We start from the raw sequence: 13,266 nt of genomic DNA, 5'->3' as shown, positions 1-13,266 counted from the left end.
CTAGAGATACTGGCATGTTGGAGCTGAGAAAGGGGGATTGTCAGAGGTTTGGCTTTCACTAGCAGAGAGAAATCCCAAGGAGGGAGGGGAAAGCAAGGTGCCTGCACGGGTTTGTCAGAGATAGCCTTCTCTTCCTTTCAGCAGATTTAGATCTGGTTCTGGTTTTAAGGTTACTGTAGCATTTGCTTCTTTTGGAGAACAGTGGCTAAGGAAATGGTTTCCAACAGCTTCTGGAGCTGCTCCGCAGCCTTTATCCTCCGCAGCTGCTACACATGCTTCTGATTCTTGCTGAGGAAGGCAGTTGTTAGGCTTGGAAGTTTTCAGATTCCAGAGCCAGCTGGACAGCTGACCTTCTGGTAGCTGTTTCCAGACCGCCAGCTCTCTGTCGCCTCATCTCCTCGGGTCCCCCTTTTTTTTGACTTTGGAACGATGATCTATATTTAGTGGGCTAGACAGTTAGGTTAGGGGAGACCATGCATGGATATTTGAGCCTGGGACAAGATGTACCCAGACTTTAACCCCTTCATCCTCAGATGACCACTTAAAGTGCTAGGAATGCACCTCCAGCTCAAGGGTGAGGGGTAGTGTTTAGTTTTGAGTGTCCCGAATGAAATATTTGGGGGAAGGAGTAGGGAGACGTTCATGTCTCTCCATTTATGGCTGAGCAATGCTTGGTATTCTACAGAAGGAGCCATAGGAACAGGAGGGAAAGAGCGCTGCATTCTGATTGTTCACCTTTCCCTCGGAGATGATTAGGGATACCTTGGGAGGCACCAGAGCAGAGCAAGTATTTCTTAGACTCACATGAGCACCAGCTGCTTCCTCTGGGCATCTTCTCTCCCAGGCTGCTGAGTCACCACCTAGGAACGGCTAGGAATGACAGTAGCCAGGTTGCCGCCTGGAGCACCTGGAGGGTTCTTGGCATACTGCACTGTTGGTATTGGTCTCCTAGACACAGATTGGGCCTCTTCAGGCTCTTCGAATCATGGGCTGAGACTTAGCTCTCCCTCCAGCTTGTTCCAGGAGGCACTGACCTACTTTTCAGAGACAATTAAGTGTTTGTGAGCATTGGAAGGCGGTGGCCAAAATGAAGGTTGAACTAGACAAACATTAGGAGTTTCTTTTTCCATCTCACACATCAGGGCCTGTCTCACTTCAAATGGAATGGCAGACCAGGCTGATGGGGGCCAGATTCCAAGTGCTTATCTAGATGGCCACCCAACTCTTGAATTCTTGTCAGTGCACTTTAATATTAGAAGTTTCCTTTTGAAATCACACACTTGTTGCCTTTTTAGAACAAGGTTTGGAAGGTAGTGAATTGGCTATTAAAAGGCAGAAGTACCTTTAGGTGACAATGTCTGGTTTATTTGTAGCATCTCTGAGATGATTCAGGTCTCTTTTTGTACAGGACTGGAGTAATAAGCTAGCTAAAACTGGATCTTAGGGAATAAGTAAATAGTTTATGTAGGCTTTACTTTCCTTATAAGGCAAGAGGTTAAATGAATGTATTAATGAATGCATAAGCAAGCTATCGATAAATAAATTAGAAAACTCAGCAAGAATTGGTATTAAAAAATTAGATTCAATTATCAAAACCAATTTATTTTTGCTTGTGCTGGGGATGGAACCCAGGGCTTTACCCTTGCTCAGACTAGGCAACCAAAATGTATACATACCCCCAGGCCTCAACTTTCAGCTCACAGGGAAAGGAAGTAAACTCGCTTTCTCAGTTTGATCCTGGGTCTCACTTAGCTTGTTACCTGGCTCCAGCTCCTGCTTCCCTGTTGAGTGTAATTGCTATGCTTGGGTTGTTCTTACTGTTGTCCCTTAGCAATGGGTATAGATCCAAGGCCCTAAGGACAGCAACTCTTGTCCTGTATTGGTTGACTGTAAGGCCCAGAAGGAGCTGGATGGCATTTCATAGGCTTTCATTTTCAACAATATAGGCACAAGAACCCACAATTTTTCATAACTAAAGAAAAGTTATTTTAAAAGTTATTGCTGGGTCAGGTGTGGTAGTACATGGCATACCCTTTAAAGCTAGTACTGGGCAACCAGAGACAGCCAGATCTGTGAGTGTGAGGCCAGCCTGGTCTACGTAGTGAGTTCCAGGGCGTGTTAGAGGCCCTGGGTTTATGCTGAGCACTGCAAGGAAAAAAGGAGTGAAACACTGCTATTACATACAGCATGCAGTGCTGTCACAACTCAGAGTTAAGCTTGGGGCAGACTCCCGTCCATCAAGTCAGTGTCAGTCTCATCTGGAGGGCAGCTTCCGCCAGAGCAAAGGTTAGAATTTGGTGACCTGATCCCAGAGCTTTAGTACACCCTCGTTTCTTCCACTTCTATTCCTTTTTGCCCAAGAAACCTGGCCTCTGCTGTTGCCTAGTCTGCCATCTTGCTTATGGCGCCTACCTTTCTACCCTATCCTTTTCAGCCCTGAAACAGGCCACCATTGCTTTTTCTTTCTTCTCCCCTCTCCTTCCAATTCTCTAGGGTTGGGCCCTGAATGACTGCCTTCACAGATTCCTGAGTGCCTCCACTTGGCTGCCACTGCTGCCCGGGATGTGTTAATCCTAGCAGGCTGATGCAGTGGTTCCTTCCCCTGCAGCAACTGTTCCAGACTTGTCCACAGTCCTCCGCTCAACCCCACCCAACCACGTCAGCTCTCTGCCAGCCATTCAGCCTTTACATCCTATACCTTATCTGTCATTTCATCAGTAATCCCTGCCGGCCTCCTCCTTCCCTGATCTCAGAAGCTTGTTGCTAGATATATTTTCAATTTGTCTTTCCTAGTGAACTACAAATCCCTCTCCAGCCTAAGTAAATTTTCTTTAAGTTTTTCCCTGTTTCTAGACTCTGCCAGTCTGTCATCACAACTGAAATTGCTCTCACTTGTATGACTTACTTGAAGAACTCAGCTTCTTTTTCGTTCTGCTGATGTTTGATCTTGTCATCACTTTTGATAGTTTGATAGTTTTTAGACCATTTTTATCTTTGTTTTGCTTTTCTATATTAATTTATCTGTTTTGGTTATTTTATTTATTAACTTCATTTCTGTATGTAATAATGGTTTTCAGATCAGATTCTTTGAATATGTGTTCACTTCCCCCAGGTTCATACTTGATTTAGCCCGAAAGTTGAGAAGTTATGCATACTTACGCACACTTAGAAGTCTACAGAAATCTCATTGCCACCCTCCTCCTTTCCCTTGCCTGAACCCACCTCTCTTCTGAATATCCGTCTTAACGGTTATCTTTGACTGGTTGGACCCACTGTCCTATTTTAGATCCTCATCGTCTCTGAGTCTCTCCATATTCACACCACATCTCGGAAAAGGATTCTCAATTTTACCCTTTGTTGATGACCCTTGAATTTACTTTCTATTTTACCTGCATCATAAACAGTTTCTGCAGTGATCTTTTGTCCCAGACAAAAGGTAAGTATCTGCGTTCTCACTGTCTGTCGTTTCTTACAGACTTCTTGTGGCGCTCCCTTTGCCTTTGGACTTATCCTCTTGTCAGCAGTTAACCATTTAGTTGTCTGGCTCCCCAAGACAGAGAGTTCACTGAGAGCGGACGGTGCCATCTTCATCTGTTTCTTTGATGCTGTAACATTTGGTTGCATTGTTGGACTATCGGTTATGTTCCAGCTATCTTCAGATAAAGGATTCTTGGAAAAATCTGGAAAAACTGTGCTACTGTTGGATATTTAGTTAAGTTGTAGCGCAATTATCTCCATGTTCTTTCATAAAATAACCATGTTTATTTTAGAAAAAGTATAAAATAACAAACGAAAGCATAGACAGCAGCCTGTGATTGCGGGGTAGGATTCCAAGCTCTAGACCTTGTGCACAGTAGGTAAGTGCTCTATCACTAAGCTAGAACCAGCCCTACCAGCACCAGTTTGATACATATTTTGACCAAATTCACCCTCCTTTCCCTCTTCCCTAATTTCTTCCCTATCTTCCCCACCCTGCTTTACTTTTATATATTTGTCTTTTAAATGCACTTAGTGTGCGTGGGTAGGACAGTCTACTGGAGCATGGGCGGACTCTCAGAGCAGCCGCCAATGGCAAGTAACTCCTCAGCTAGGGGCGGATCTTCTCGAGCTCCTCCCTTATCTGTGTTGGGATTTGATAAGTTTTCTTTTAAACATTTACTTATCTAAATATATACTGTAATTATTTATTTTTCAAAAGGCAAATACTGGTTGTAGCATGTTTATTTACTGACTGCTGAAATCTTTCAGTATCAAAAATTCTAAACTGGTGCCTAGTGTGGTAGTGCACACCTTTAATCCTAGCACCCAAGAGGCAGCCCTGACTACATGGGGAGTTCCAGGACAGCCCGAGCTGTTATTTTATGTATGTGGGCATTTTGCCTGTGTGTATGTCTTGATACCATGTGTTCATGCTTGGTGTCCTTGGGACCTGGATGAAAGTGTGGAAGTGGTGCTAAAGATGGTTGTGAACTACTGTGTGGGTGCTGGGAATTGAACCCAGCTTCTCTGGAAGAACAGCCCGTGCTCTTAACCACTGAGCCACCTCTCTAGCCCCGAGACGTATTGCTCTTGTGCCAGTCTTCCATTACTGTATTTTAGAAACATGTCTAGTGTTATTTGGTATTATAAATAACGAGATGAATAAGCTTGAGTTATAAAAATATATTCACACCAGTCTAGTCTGCATGCCTTTATTAATCCCAGCCATCAGAAGGCAGAGGCAGAGGTAGGCGGATCTCTGTGAGTTCAAGGCCAGCCAGAGATATATGGTGAGATTCTGTCTCAAAAATAAAACAAAACTGAGCCTGGTGGTACATGCCTTTAATCCCAGCAGTCTGGAGGCAGAGGCAGGTGAGTTTCAGAGTCTGAGGCTAGCCAAGGCTACACAGAGAAACCCAGTTTCTAAAAACCTAACCAAATTCAAACCAACACCCTCCACTCCCCATGAACTAGGAGCTCAGCAGTTAAGAGCACTGACCGATCTTCTAGAGGACTGGGGTTTGTTCAGGTGGCCACGGTTATCTGTAACCATTTCCAGATGATCCGATACCCTCTTTTGGCTTCCACAAGCACATGGTGTACATACACACATGAAGGCAAACCATTTATACGCATAAAATAAAATAAATAGATCTTAAAAGCCATAACAAGAAGATAACATACCCTCTGTTTTACTTATCTTTTTTAGAGATGGGGGTCTTGCTGTACAGTCCAGGTTGCCCTCATACTTTTGACTCTTCTACTTCAGCCTTTGGATTGATAGGATTCTAGGCAGACTCCATGCTGGTTCAGGAATATTTGCACATCTTTAAGAAAAGTTTTTAGACTTGGAACTGTGGGCTCAAAGGAACAGTTTGATCCTTTGCTAAATGTAAAACTTTGTTACAGTATTTGAGACTTTTCAGCCAGAGATGATAGCATAAAAGATGTATATGCTCCCAGCATTTGTTAAACATTGTTAAGCATTTGTTGTGGGCATTCTCACTGAAATTCTATAAGGCACTTTCTTTGATCCTTTGATTTTTGCAATGTTTTTCTACAGATTTCTCAGAATTTGTGCTCTGTTGTGTTGAAGTCACCACCATATACCCTGTCCTGGGATTTCTTTTTAAATATAACCCCATTGTTCCCAGGGAAAATATCATTATACTATATTTAGTGTCTGATATCTGACTTGTTAAAAATGTTTATTTTGCCTCTTTCCTCTTCTCAGAGGTAACAAAGGAGTCTGCCGAGGTTGGCAGCCTGTTGTTTTGAAGTCTTGTTGGTTTTTTCTGGCAGGCCCACCCAGGTGAATTGAGCCAGTAAACACCTTTCTTCTGGTATTTTTAGAATAACCAATTGTGGTTTTATTAAACTGTGGCCTACCTTTAGCTGATTTGAGTGCTACTGTGTTCACCATGTCTCGACAGTAGTGGTGTCAGAAACATTTTTAGAGGAAGTGATTTCTCCTACTCCTGAGGTTGGGGTTCTGTCAGGATATTGTTCTTGAAATAACTTTTCTTCCCTCCCACTCCTGATTTTAGTGGTAAGTGAATCTTGTTTCTGGTCTTTTTCTTAGGTCCTCTTAGTGCCTGGCAGTGAAGCTTTCTTTCGATTCGTTTTGTGGTTTTATTTTTATTTATTTATTTTTTTAAAGATTTATTTATTATGTATACAGCGTGTACACCTGCAGGCCAGAAGAGGGCACCAGATCCCATTACAGATGGTTGTGAGCCACCATGTGGTTGCTGGGAATTGAACTCAGGACTTCTGGAAGAGCAGACAGTGCTCTTAACCACTGAGCCATCTCTCCAGCCCTGTTTTGTGGTTTTATAAACTGCTATAGTGACCTTAATTTCAGGTGGAGCTTGCATCTGCAGGGTAGGCGCAGCCTAGGATAGACATTTTTTCCTTTCTTCCCAGATGTTTAGAGTTTCTTACCTTGTTGGTTCTTGTGTTATATAACCAGTGTGGGAAGGGAAGGATTCAGGATTCAACCACTTATTTCTTCATGGCAAAAAGAAAGGGAATGTAATGGTTTGAATAAGGATGGCTCTTCTATGCTCATATATTGAAGCTTGGTCATAAGTGAATAGAACTGTTTAAAAGGATTAGAAGGACTAGGAGGTGGGACCTTGAGGAGTGAGTATGCCCTTATTGGAGGAATGTGTTATTGGAGGTAGGCTTTAAGGTTTCAAAAGCCCAGGACAGGCCCAGTATCTCTTTCTCTGCCTTAAAGTTGAGAGGATGTAAACCTCTCAGCTAGTTCTTCAGTGTCATCCATTCTATTGTGCCACCATGCTCCCTGCCATGACGATAATGGACTAACCTCTGAAACTGAAAGCAAGCCCCCAATTAAATGCTTTCTTTTGTCAGAGTTGTCTTGGTCATGACGTCTCTTCACAGCTATAGAACAGTGGCTAAGACAGAAACCAAGGAGTAATTAACTGATTTGAAGGTCTGTGGCCTTCGAGGATCTTTTTCAAAGTACTGTTAGGCCCTGTAGTGTATGTCTAAGGCTCACCAATATCTCCTTAGGCCTGTGCTGGGCACAGGGTAGGCCGAGTTCCTTTTACTCTCTTGGCCAGACCTGCACTTGGTTCTCTTTGAATCCCCCCTTGGCTTATTCAGTCAGTCTTCTTAAAGCATGAGGTCTGACCTCTTTTTGTTTTCTCTTCCTCATCCCTGGAGAAGCAACTTTGGCCCTTGGACAATAATTTTCTCAGAGGGCAAACTAATTTTCTGTTCAGCAAGCCAGAGGACAAGGTGTAACTCAACCCTTCTCATTCTCAACCATGCTGCCTTGGAGAGACAATGAAGAAAGTGATCTTTGCTACTCTCTGAATAAGACGCTGAACCTGGCACCTGTTTTTATTACTGGGCCCTGAAGTCACTGGAGACATTTTTGCTCTCTCCCTGGGCCAGCAGCTGCTTTGGGATAGTGGTGGCAGTTGACTCTCGTGGTATCACTTCTACTGCAAAGAAAACTCATGTATTCACACGAGGGAACGTACTGTCTGTCCTTCAACCTCTTGCCTTCACAGTTTGTGTGAGGAGTGAGCAGTCAGAAGTCATCTGTACCCTTAAGCTGATGATACCATGATCCTCGATCCTCGTCTTTCACAGGGACATCGCCTTTGCTTTGTCCTCCCCTCTGTGTCCCCAGCCCCAAGCTAGCACCTGGTTCCTGGTGAGCATTTAAAGAGAGTGCATGCGGAATGAAAGTTGGGACAGACTTGATATTCTAGTGCCCTGTGAGATGAGGGTCTTTGTTTTTAGAAGAATTCCTTCACAAGAGGTAGAGAATTTCCAGAGGAGCCTTAGGAAGCTGTGAAGTCCAGGAGGATGTTCTCTCTTCTTAAGCCTCGAGCTTCCTTTTCAGTCCCAATTCTGCTGGCACTCCTTCTCCTTTCTTAGGAGCAGTATCCTGCAGTATCCAGCAGTATCACTCAGGGCTTGTGTGTCTCCTGGCTTCTGTCTCCAGCCCACTTGAAGGTAGGGCAAGCCATTCCCTTTTAATAGTCACCCCATTACTTAGAGTCAGGAGCCAGAAGCCATCAGGACCATGCCTCGTGCTTTGTATTCTACACTTCCTGATCTGGCTGCATCTAGTCAAGCTCCACTCAGCTGTTAGGTGTTTGTGCCTTTGTAAGGTCTGTGGAAGACAGCAGGCCCTTTTTCCCCTTTGTCAGCAGCTGGCTAGTGAGTGCCTTTGGATTGCCAGGTCTGAAGCCATCCACATTTGTCTGTCTGTGTCTGAAACTTAGGGCAGAATCTCCCTTGCCACCTGAGCTAACATCACACTGTACACCTTTGTGAGACTTAGTGGAGGACAGAACAGCCACAGAGTGTGTAGAGGTATTTGGACCATGTTCCTTTGAAATACTCAGTTTCTGGGGAGAAAGGTTCCTGTCTCTAAGATTGCAACTGGAGTCCAGAGCATTTCACCCTGACCCTGAAGAGCCTCCACATGGAACCACTGCTCTCCACTTATTCCAAACATCCTTGTTTTTGTTTAAATTTTATCTGATAAAATTTTGTTAAACAATTTCATGGTGCAACACACAGAGGAAATGACAAAGTACCATGTGTTGTCTTTTAAATGCACTCAGTTGAGTGGCTATTTTAAGTCAGCTGCGTCTGCAGTCAGATTGCCGTCTGCTCTCTCCTGGAGCGGGGAGGAGTCTCGGAGTAGACTTAGGCCAGAAGAACTCCGCTCTTCTCTGGCTGTTTGATCCACTTTATACCTCATTCATTTTTGTATTTATATTCATATCTCATTCTGCTAATTGCTTGATTAGATCGCCCCAGGACATCTTTACCTGAGCGTCATTGACCCTTCTCCACTCATAAACAAAAATTCAAATAGAGGTGAATACATGTGGTTCTGGATTTTGTTAGTACTATTGACCAACAAGTAGTATTTGAAAGCATGAAAGCTTGGATTGATCTATTATTCCCCTCATTTATGTTATTTTAGCAGCTATTACAATTATTCTGTTTGACTCTTCCTCTTTTCTTTCTTTCCTTTTTAAAACATATTGCATATGTGTGACTGCTCTTGAGGGTCAGAGGTCAGAGGCATCAGAGCCCGTAGCTATAGGCGGTTGTGAGCTGCTTAATGTGGTACTGGGAATGGAGCTGAGGTCTTCAGAAGGACAGTAAGTGCTCTGAGCCATCGCTCCAGTCCGTGTACCCTAGTCTGTGTAATGGGGAGCTCTGCAGAGGATAATGTTTAGCAAACTGTGAGTTCTACTTTAGATGGCCGGAAGGCCGTTAGTGGGGCCAGGTTATCTGGAAAACGTTATGCCTTAGGAGGGGTGGGGCGGAGCAGATTTGCCTCTCGTGTGGGTTGTCAGTGAGGTCTTACCCATCAGTTGTTCCTGATTTCTAGGATGCCAAGGTTTTCATGTTAGCTGAGCGGGAATAAATCCAGGTTCAGGCCTGGGAAGCATAAGTTCTTTTTATGTTGTCTCATTAGACTCATGTGTACCCTTGGAGCAGGTTACTCACCCTGTTTGCTTTGAATGTGTAAATGAAACCATACGGCTGTTTAACAAACATGTTTTCAAAGATGAGTCCAGCGTTACAGACAAGCCACTCTGAGTTCCTTACAACAATATAATAGAAACATGAGGTTTTACCCAGGTGTTTGTAGTAGTGTGCGTATTTAATGCTAAGGGCCTGTGACAGTTAGGGTGTCCTCTTCTTAGGCTAGTGAAGGAGAAAGAATTTTATATAACCGCTCACACATTATATCAATTTTGAAGAGGCTCCATTGAGTAAATTGGCACCACACTTTGGAATGGGCCCAGTGTCCTTGATTGTGCTTCTAGAAGCATTTAGGAAAAAAGGCTTGGTATTTTCAGCTGCCTTCCTCCTGCCTTGGACGGTGTTGATAAGCAGTCTTCTATGTTGTGTGGATGTGTGCTCTCCAATCTATAAACATGGCTTCTATGAGGAGTGCACAGTTGTTAGTGTTTATGAAACCTGTTTCTTTACTGTGTAATATTTGCCTCAGAGTTTCTGTGGTATTTTTTTGTAGTGAATATGCCCTTTTAAAAGTTTTTTCTCAGATGTTAAGTAGACCCCTTAACTGGTGTCCTGAAGAGTGTCTAGAATTCAAGCAGAATCCCAGCAGAGCCTGGGCTGGGGGCTGGAAGGAAGGAGGCAGATGAGGTGGCGAACGATAGGCTGGTGTTGTTATGGTCTCCTGACTTTTTAGCACAAAGGAGGGGCTAGCTTCTCCTGGGAGGTATTTCCGCTCACTGCGACAAATGAGGGTGCACAAAGGACTGTAATCTAATGAGGCTTCTCTGGTGATGTCACTTGTACTCGTGGTCAAAGTCCAGTTCTTGGGAGCTTGTAGTCCGGGAATAGAGTTCAGTTGGTTTGTTCATTCTCCAGTCCTCAGCTGTCACTGCACCATGGTGCCTCCTTCCAGCCACTGAACCAACACTGCCTGGGCCAGGCATGAACGCCTACAAGTACCAGAAGTTCCTGGAGGGACTCAACAACCTTAGAGGTATTAGGAGACTTCAGGCTGCCCTCAATGATTGTGTGAACACTAGTGGAGTGAGTGAGTGTGCTTGTGGGGGGGGTGGGGGTGGAGTGTCTTTACTTTCTGCCTAACCTTAGGTAGCCCTCACAGTCAGAGCTGGCCACCATTATGTGTTTAGGTAATTCTGTGGAAAGAATGATTTATGCACTCCCAGTTAAGTCAGGAGAGAATGCCATGAGGCATTTCAGCAGCAACCCGATTGCTCTCTTGCTTGAGTGGGTGTCTGAGAACTGTCTCCCTGAGCTCAGCAGCACTCAGGCCACGCCCTGTTTTCTCTGAGATGCTGGCCAGTGTTCTGGAGGGCTCTTCCTACCTGGCTTTGCACCCTCACCTAGGTGTAGCCAGGTTTCTTGGGACAGGTTTCTAGCTCATGTGGAGAAAACAGGGAGTGGAAGAGTGGCTAAGGGAGGAATATGAGTTGATGGTCCGCAGTGACTTTGAAAAGTATAAATCGGGGTTGGGGATTTAGCTCAGTGGTAGAGCGCTTGCCTAGCAAGCACAAGGCCCTGGGTTCGGTCCCCAGCTCCGGGAAAAAAAAGGAAAAAAAAGGAAAAGTATAAATCAATGATTTGGAAGGAATAATATTTTAAAGAAAAGAAATGGTTTCTTTGCATCATTGATAAACTCTTCCCTGACCATAGATAAAAAGACCATGCAGCTAGCATGTGTTCAATCCCATTATTAAGGAGACAGGCAGAGGCAGGTGGATCTCTGTGAGTGAGGCCAATCTAGAGTTCTAAGCCAGCTAGGACCATTCCCTTCCCTCCTCTCACACCCAGAGCCCTTCAGATGTGACAGTGTAGAATCTTTTGGCTACTAAAGAGGAAACTGATTAAAATGTGTTACTTTCCCGTCTCCAGTTACCAGATGACTTTATTTTCTTGTGTCGAGGAGAGTGCTCAAGGCATCCACCCCTCAGTCGAGATTCTGGTCTTAGAAGAAGCATAGTGTGTGGAGGGAGGAGGAGGGGTTAGAGGGAAGAGGAGGGGGTTAGAGGGAAGAGGAGGGGGTTAGAGGGAAGAGGAGGGGGTTAGAGGGAGGAGGAGGGGGTTAGAGGGAGGAGGAGGGGGTTAGAGGGAGGAGGTGGGGGTTAGAGGGAGGAGGTGGGGGTTAGAGGGAAGAGGAGGGGGTTAGAGGGAAGAGGAGGGGGTTAGAGGGAAGAGGAGGGGGCTAGAGGGAGGAGGAGGGGGTTAGAGGGAGGAGGAGGGGGTTAGAGGGAGGAGGTGGGGGTTAGAGGGAGGAAAATCATGAGGGGCCTTTTTAGGAACTGGAGGAGCTATAGGCAGGGTGTGGGCTGTAGAACTAACTGAACTCCTTTCCTGCCACGATTGGTAGACATTTTACCTTCATTTATGGGCTGTCTAGGAAACACGTGCGGGGTGCTACATGCTGTAAAGGTAGAGTGTGATCTCTCATCGGAAACGCTCTGAAACCTGAGACTATATCCACACTCAACACTTTTACTTTAGAGTGGGCTGCATCATTGGGTTAGAAATGCTTGGCTCCTAAAGTGTATGTAAATATTTTTAAATAATCAAATCTGGAGCACCGTCCCAAGCATTTCAGTGCAGAAGATAGGTAACCCACGAAACTGTAACATATCATCGTGGTATTGTCTTCTCTTGTTCTCTCCTTGTATCTCATGCAACCATTTCTTTCCTCCTTCAAAACTTCAGTAGCTCGAGTCAATTCCTTTTAGGTTTATCATAGATCAGACAGGTCTTAGCAGGAAGTAGTAACGTTAATTATTCTCACTTCCCTGTCCAAGGAAGTCTTTTGGTTCAGTTCTTGAGATAGCATCTTATTGTACACTTCAGATCAGCCTCAAATTTATGATGTCTCCCTCAGCTTTCCCAAGTATAGTACATGCCAGCTACCATGCCTGCCTCACAGGAAGACTTAAAAAGGTAGAAAGAGTGGATTCTTAGCACAGTCTCACTGAGAAGAGGGGACAGAAATCTGTGGTGCTTCTCATCAGGTTTCCCAGTCCTTGGGTATGAGAGTGTACCCTTGTCCATATGAACAGCCCACTTCTTGCCCTGCTGCAGTCTTAGAGGACCCTGTCTCTAGGCATGAAATCTACCTGACAGAGCAGGAGCCTCACCGCCACCCTGTACTCTTTCCTACAAAACTCGGGCGGAATTATCAAACTTCACATGGATGTTCCCTGAATGGAAGCGACTCAGAGTAGACATTCCAGGCCTTCCTCGGGTCCTGAGCTTTTTAGCGTAGCCGTTCAGCTTGTTAGCGTTGGTGTAGTTCCAATCCCAGGGCATCCTGAGGATGCACCTGTGGTGGCATGGAAACTATAGGGAATTTACTTGTCCATAAAATTAGAGAATATAACTTAAAAAAAATTTTTTTGAGACAGTTTTACTGTGTAATTCTGGCTGGCCTCAAACTCACCAAGATCTGCCTCCTATGTTAGGGCGACTGTGGTTCAGGCAATAACCTCAAGTATATTTCTTAGTATGCTGACTAAATAGTCAATCTGACACAAGCCAGAGTCATTTTAGAAGAGGAAACTTCAGTTGAGAAAATGTACCCAGATTAGCTTGTGTTTCATTGTCTTGATGGATGACTGATGTAGGAGAGCCCACTCACTTCGATATTCCTGGGTGTTGGAAGTTGGAAGGTTGAGGAAGCCCTGAAAAACAATCCAGTAGCTTCCCTTCCTATAGCTTCTGCTTCAGTTCCTGCCTCCTGGTTTCTGCCCTAAAGAT

The 13,266-nt window shown here is 44.7% G+C and overlaps 1 protein-coding gene across 18 annotated transcripts in view; it reads left to right on the top strand.

The window, feature by feature from the left end:
• The window catches only part of Macf1 (microtubule-actin crosslinking factor 1), a 325,822-nt gene that overhangs the window by 61,899 nt on the left and 250,657 nt on the right, over positions 1–13,266 (top strand). Inside the window, exon 1 of one of the 18 annotated variants that reach the window (XM_087549947.1) lies at positions 10,368–10,507. Within the exon in view, the coding sequence (XP_087406073.1) occupies positions 10,456–10,507 (52 nt within the window). The 5' untranslated portion in view covers positions 10,368–10,455. 18 annotated transcript variants of the gene reach the window in all.

This window comes from Rattus norvegicus, chromosome 5, assembly GCF_021556685.1.
Source record: "Rattus norvegicus strain SHRSP/BbbUtx chromosome 5, alternate assembly SHRSP_T2T, whole genome shotgun sequence".
NCBI lineage: Eukaryota > Metazoa > Chordata > Mammalia > Rodentia > Muridae > Rattus > Rattus norvegicus.
Note: the sequence above shows the minus strand (reverse complement) of the source record. Positions and strands in the feature narration are given on the sequence as shown.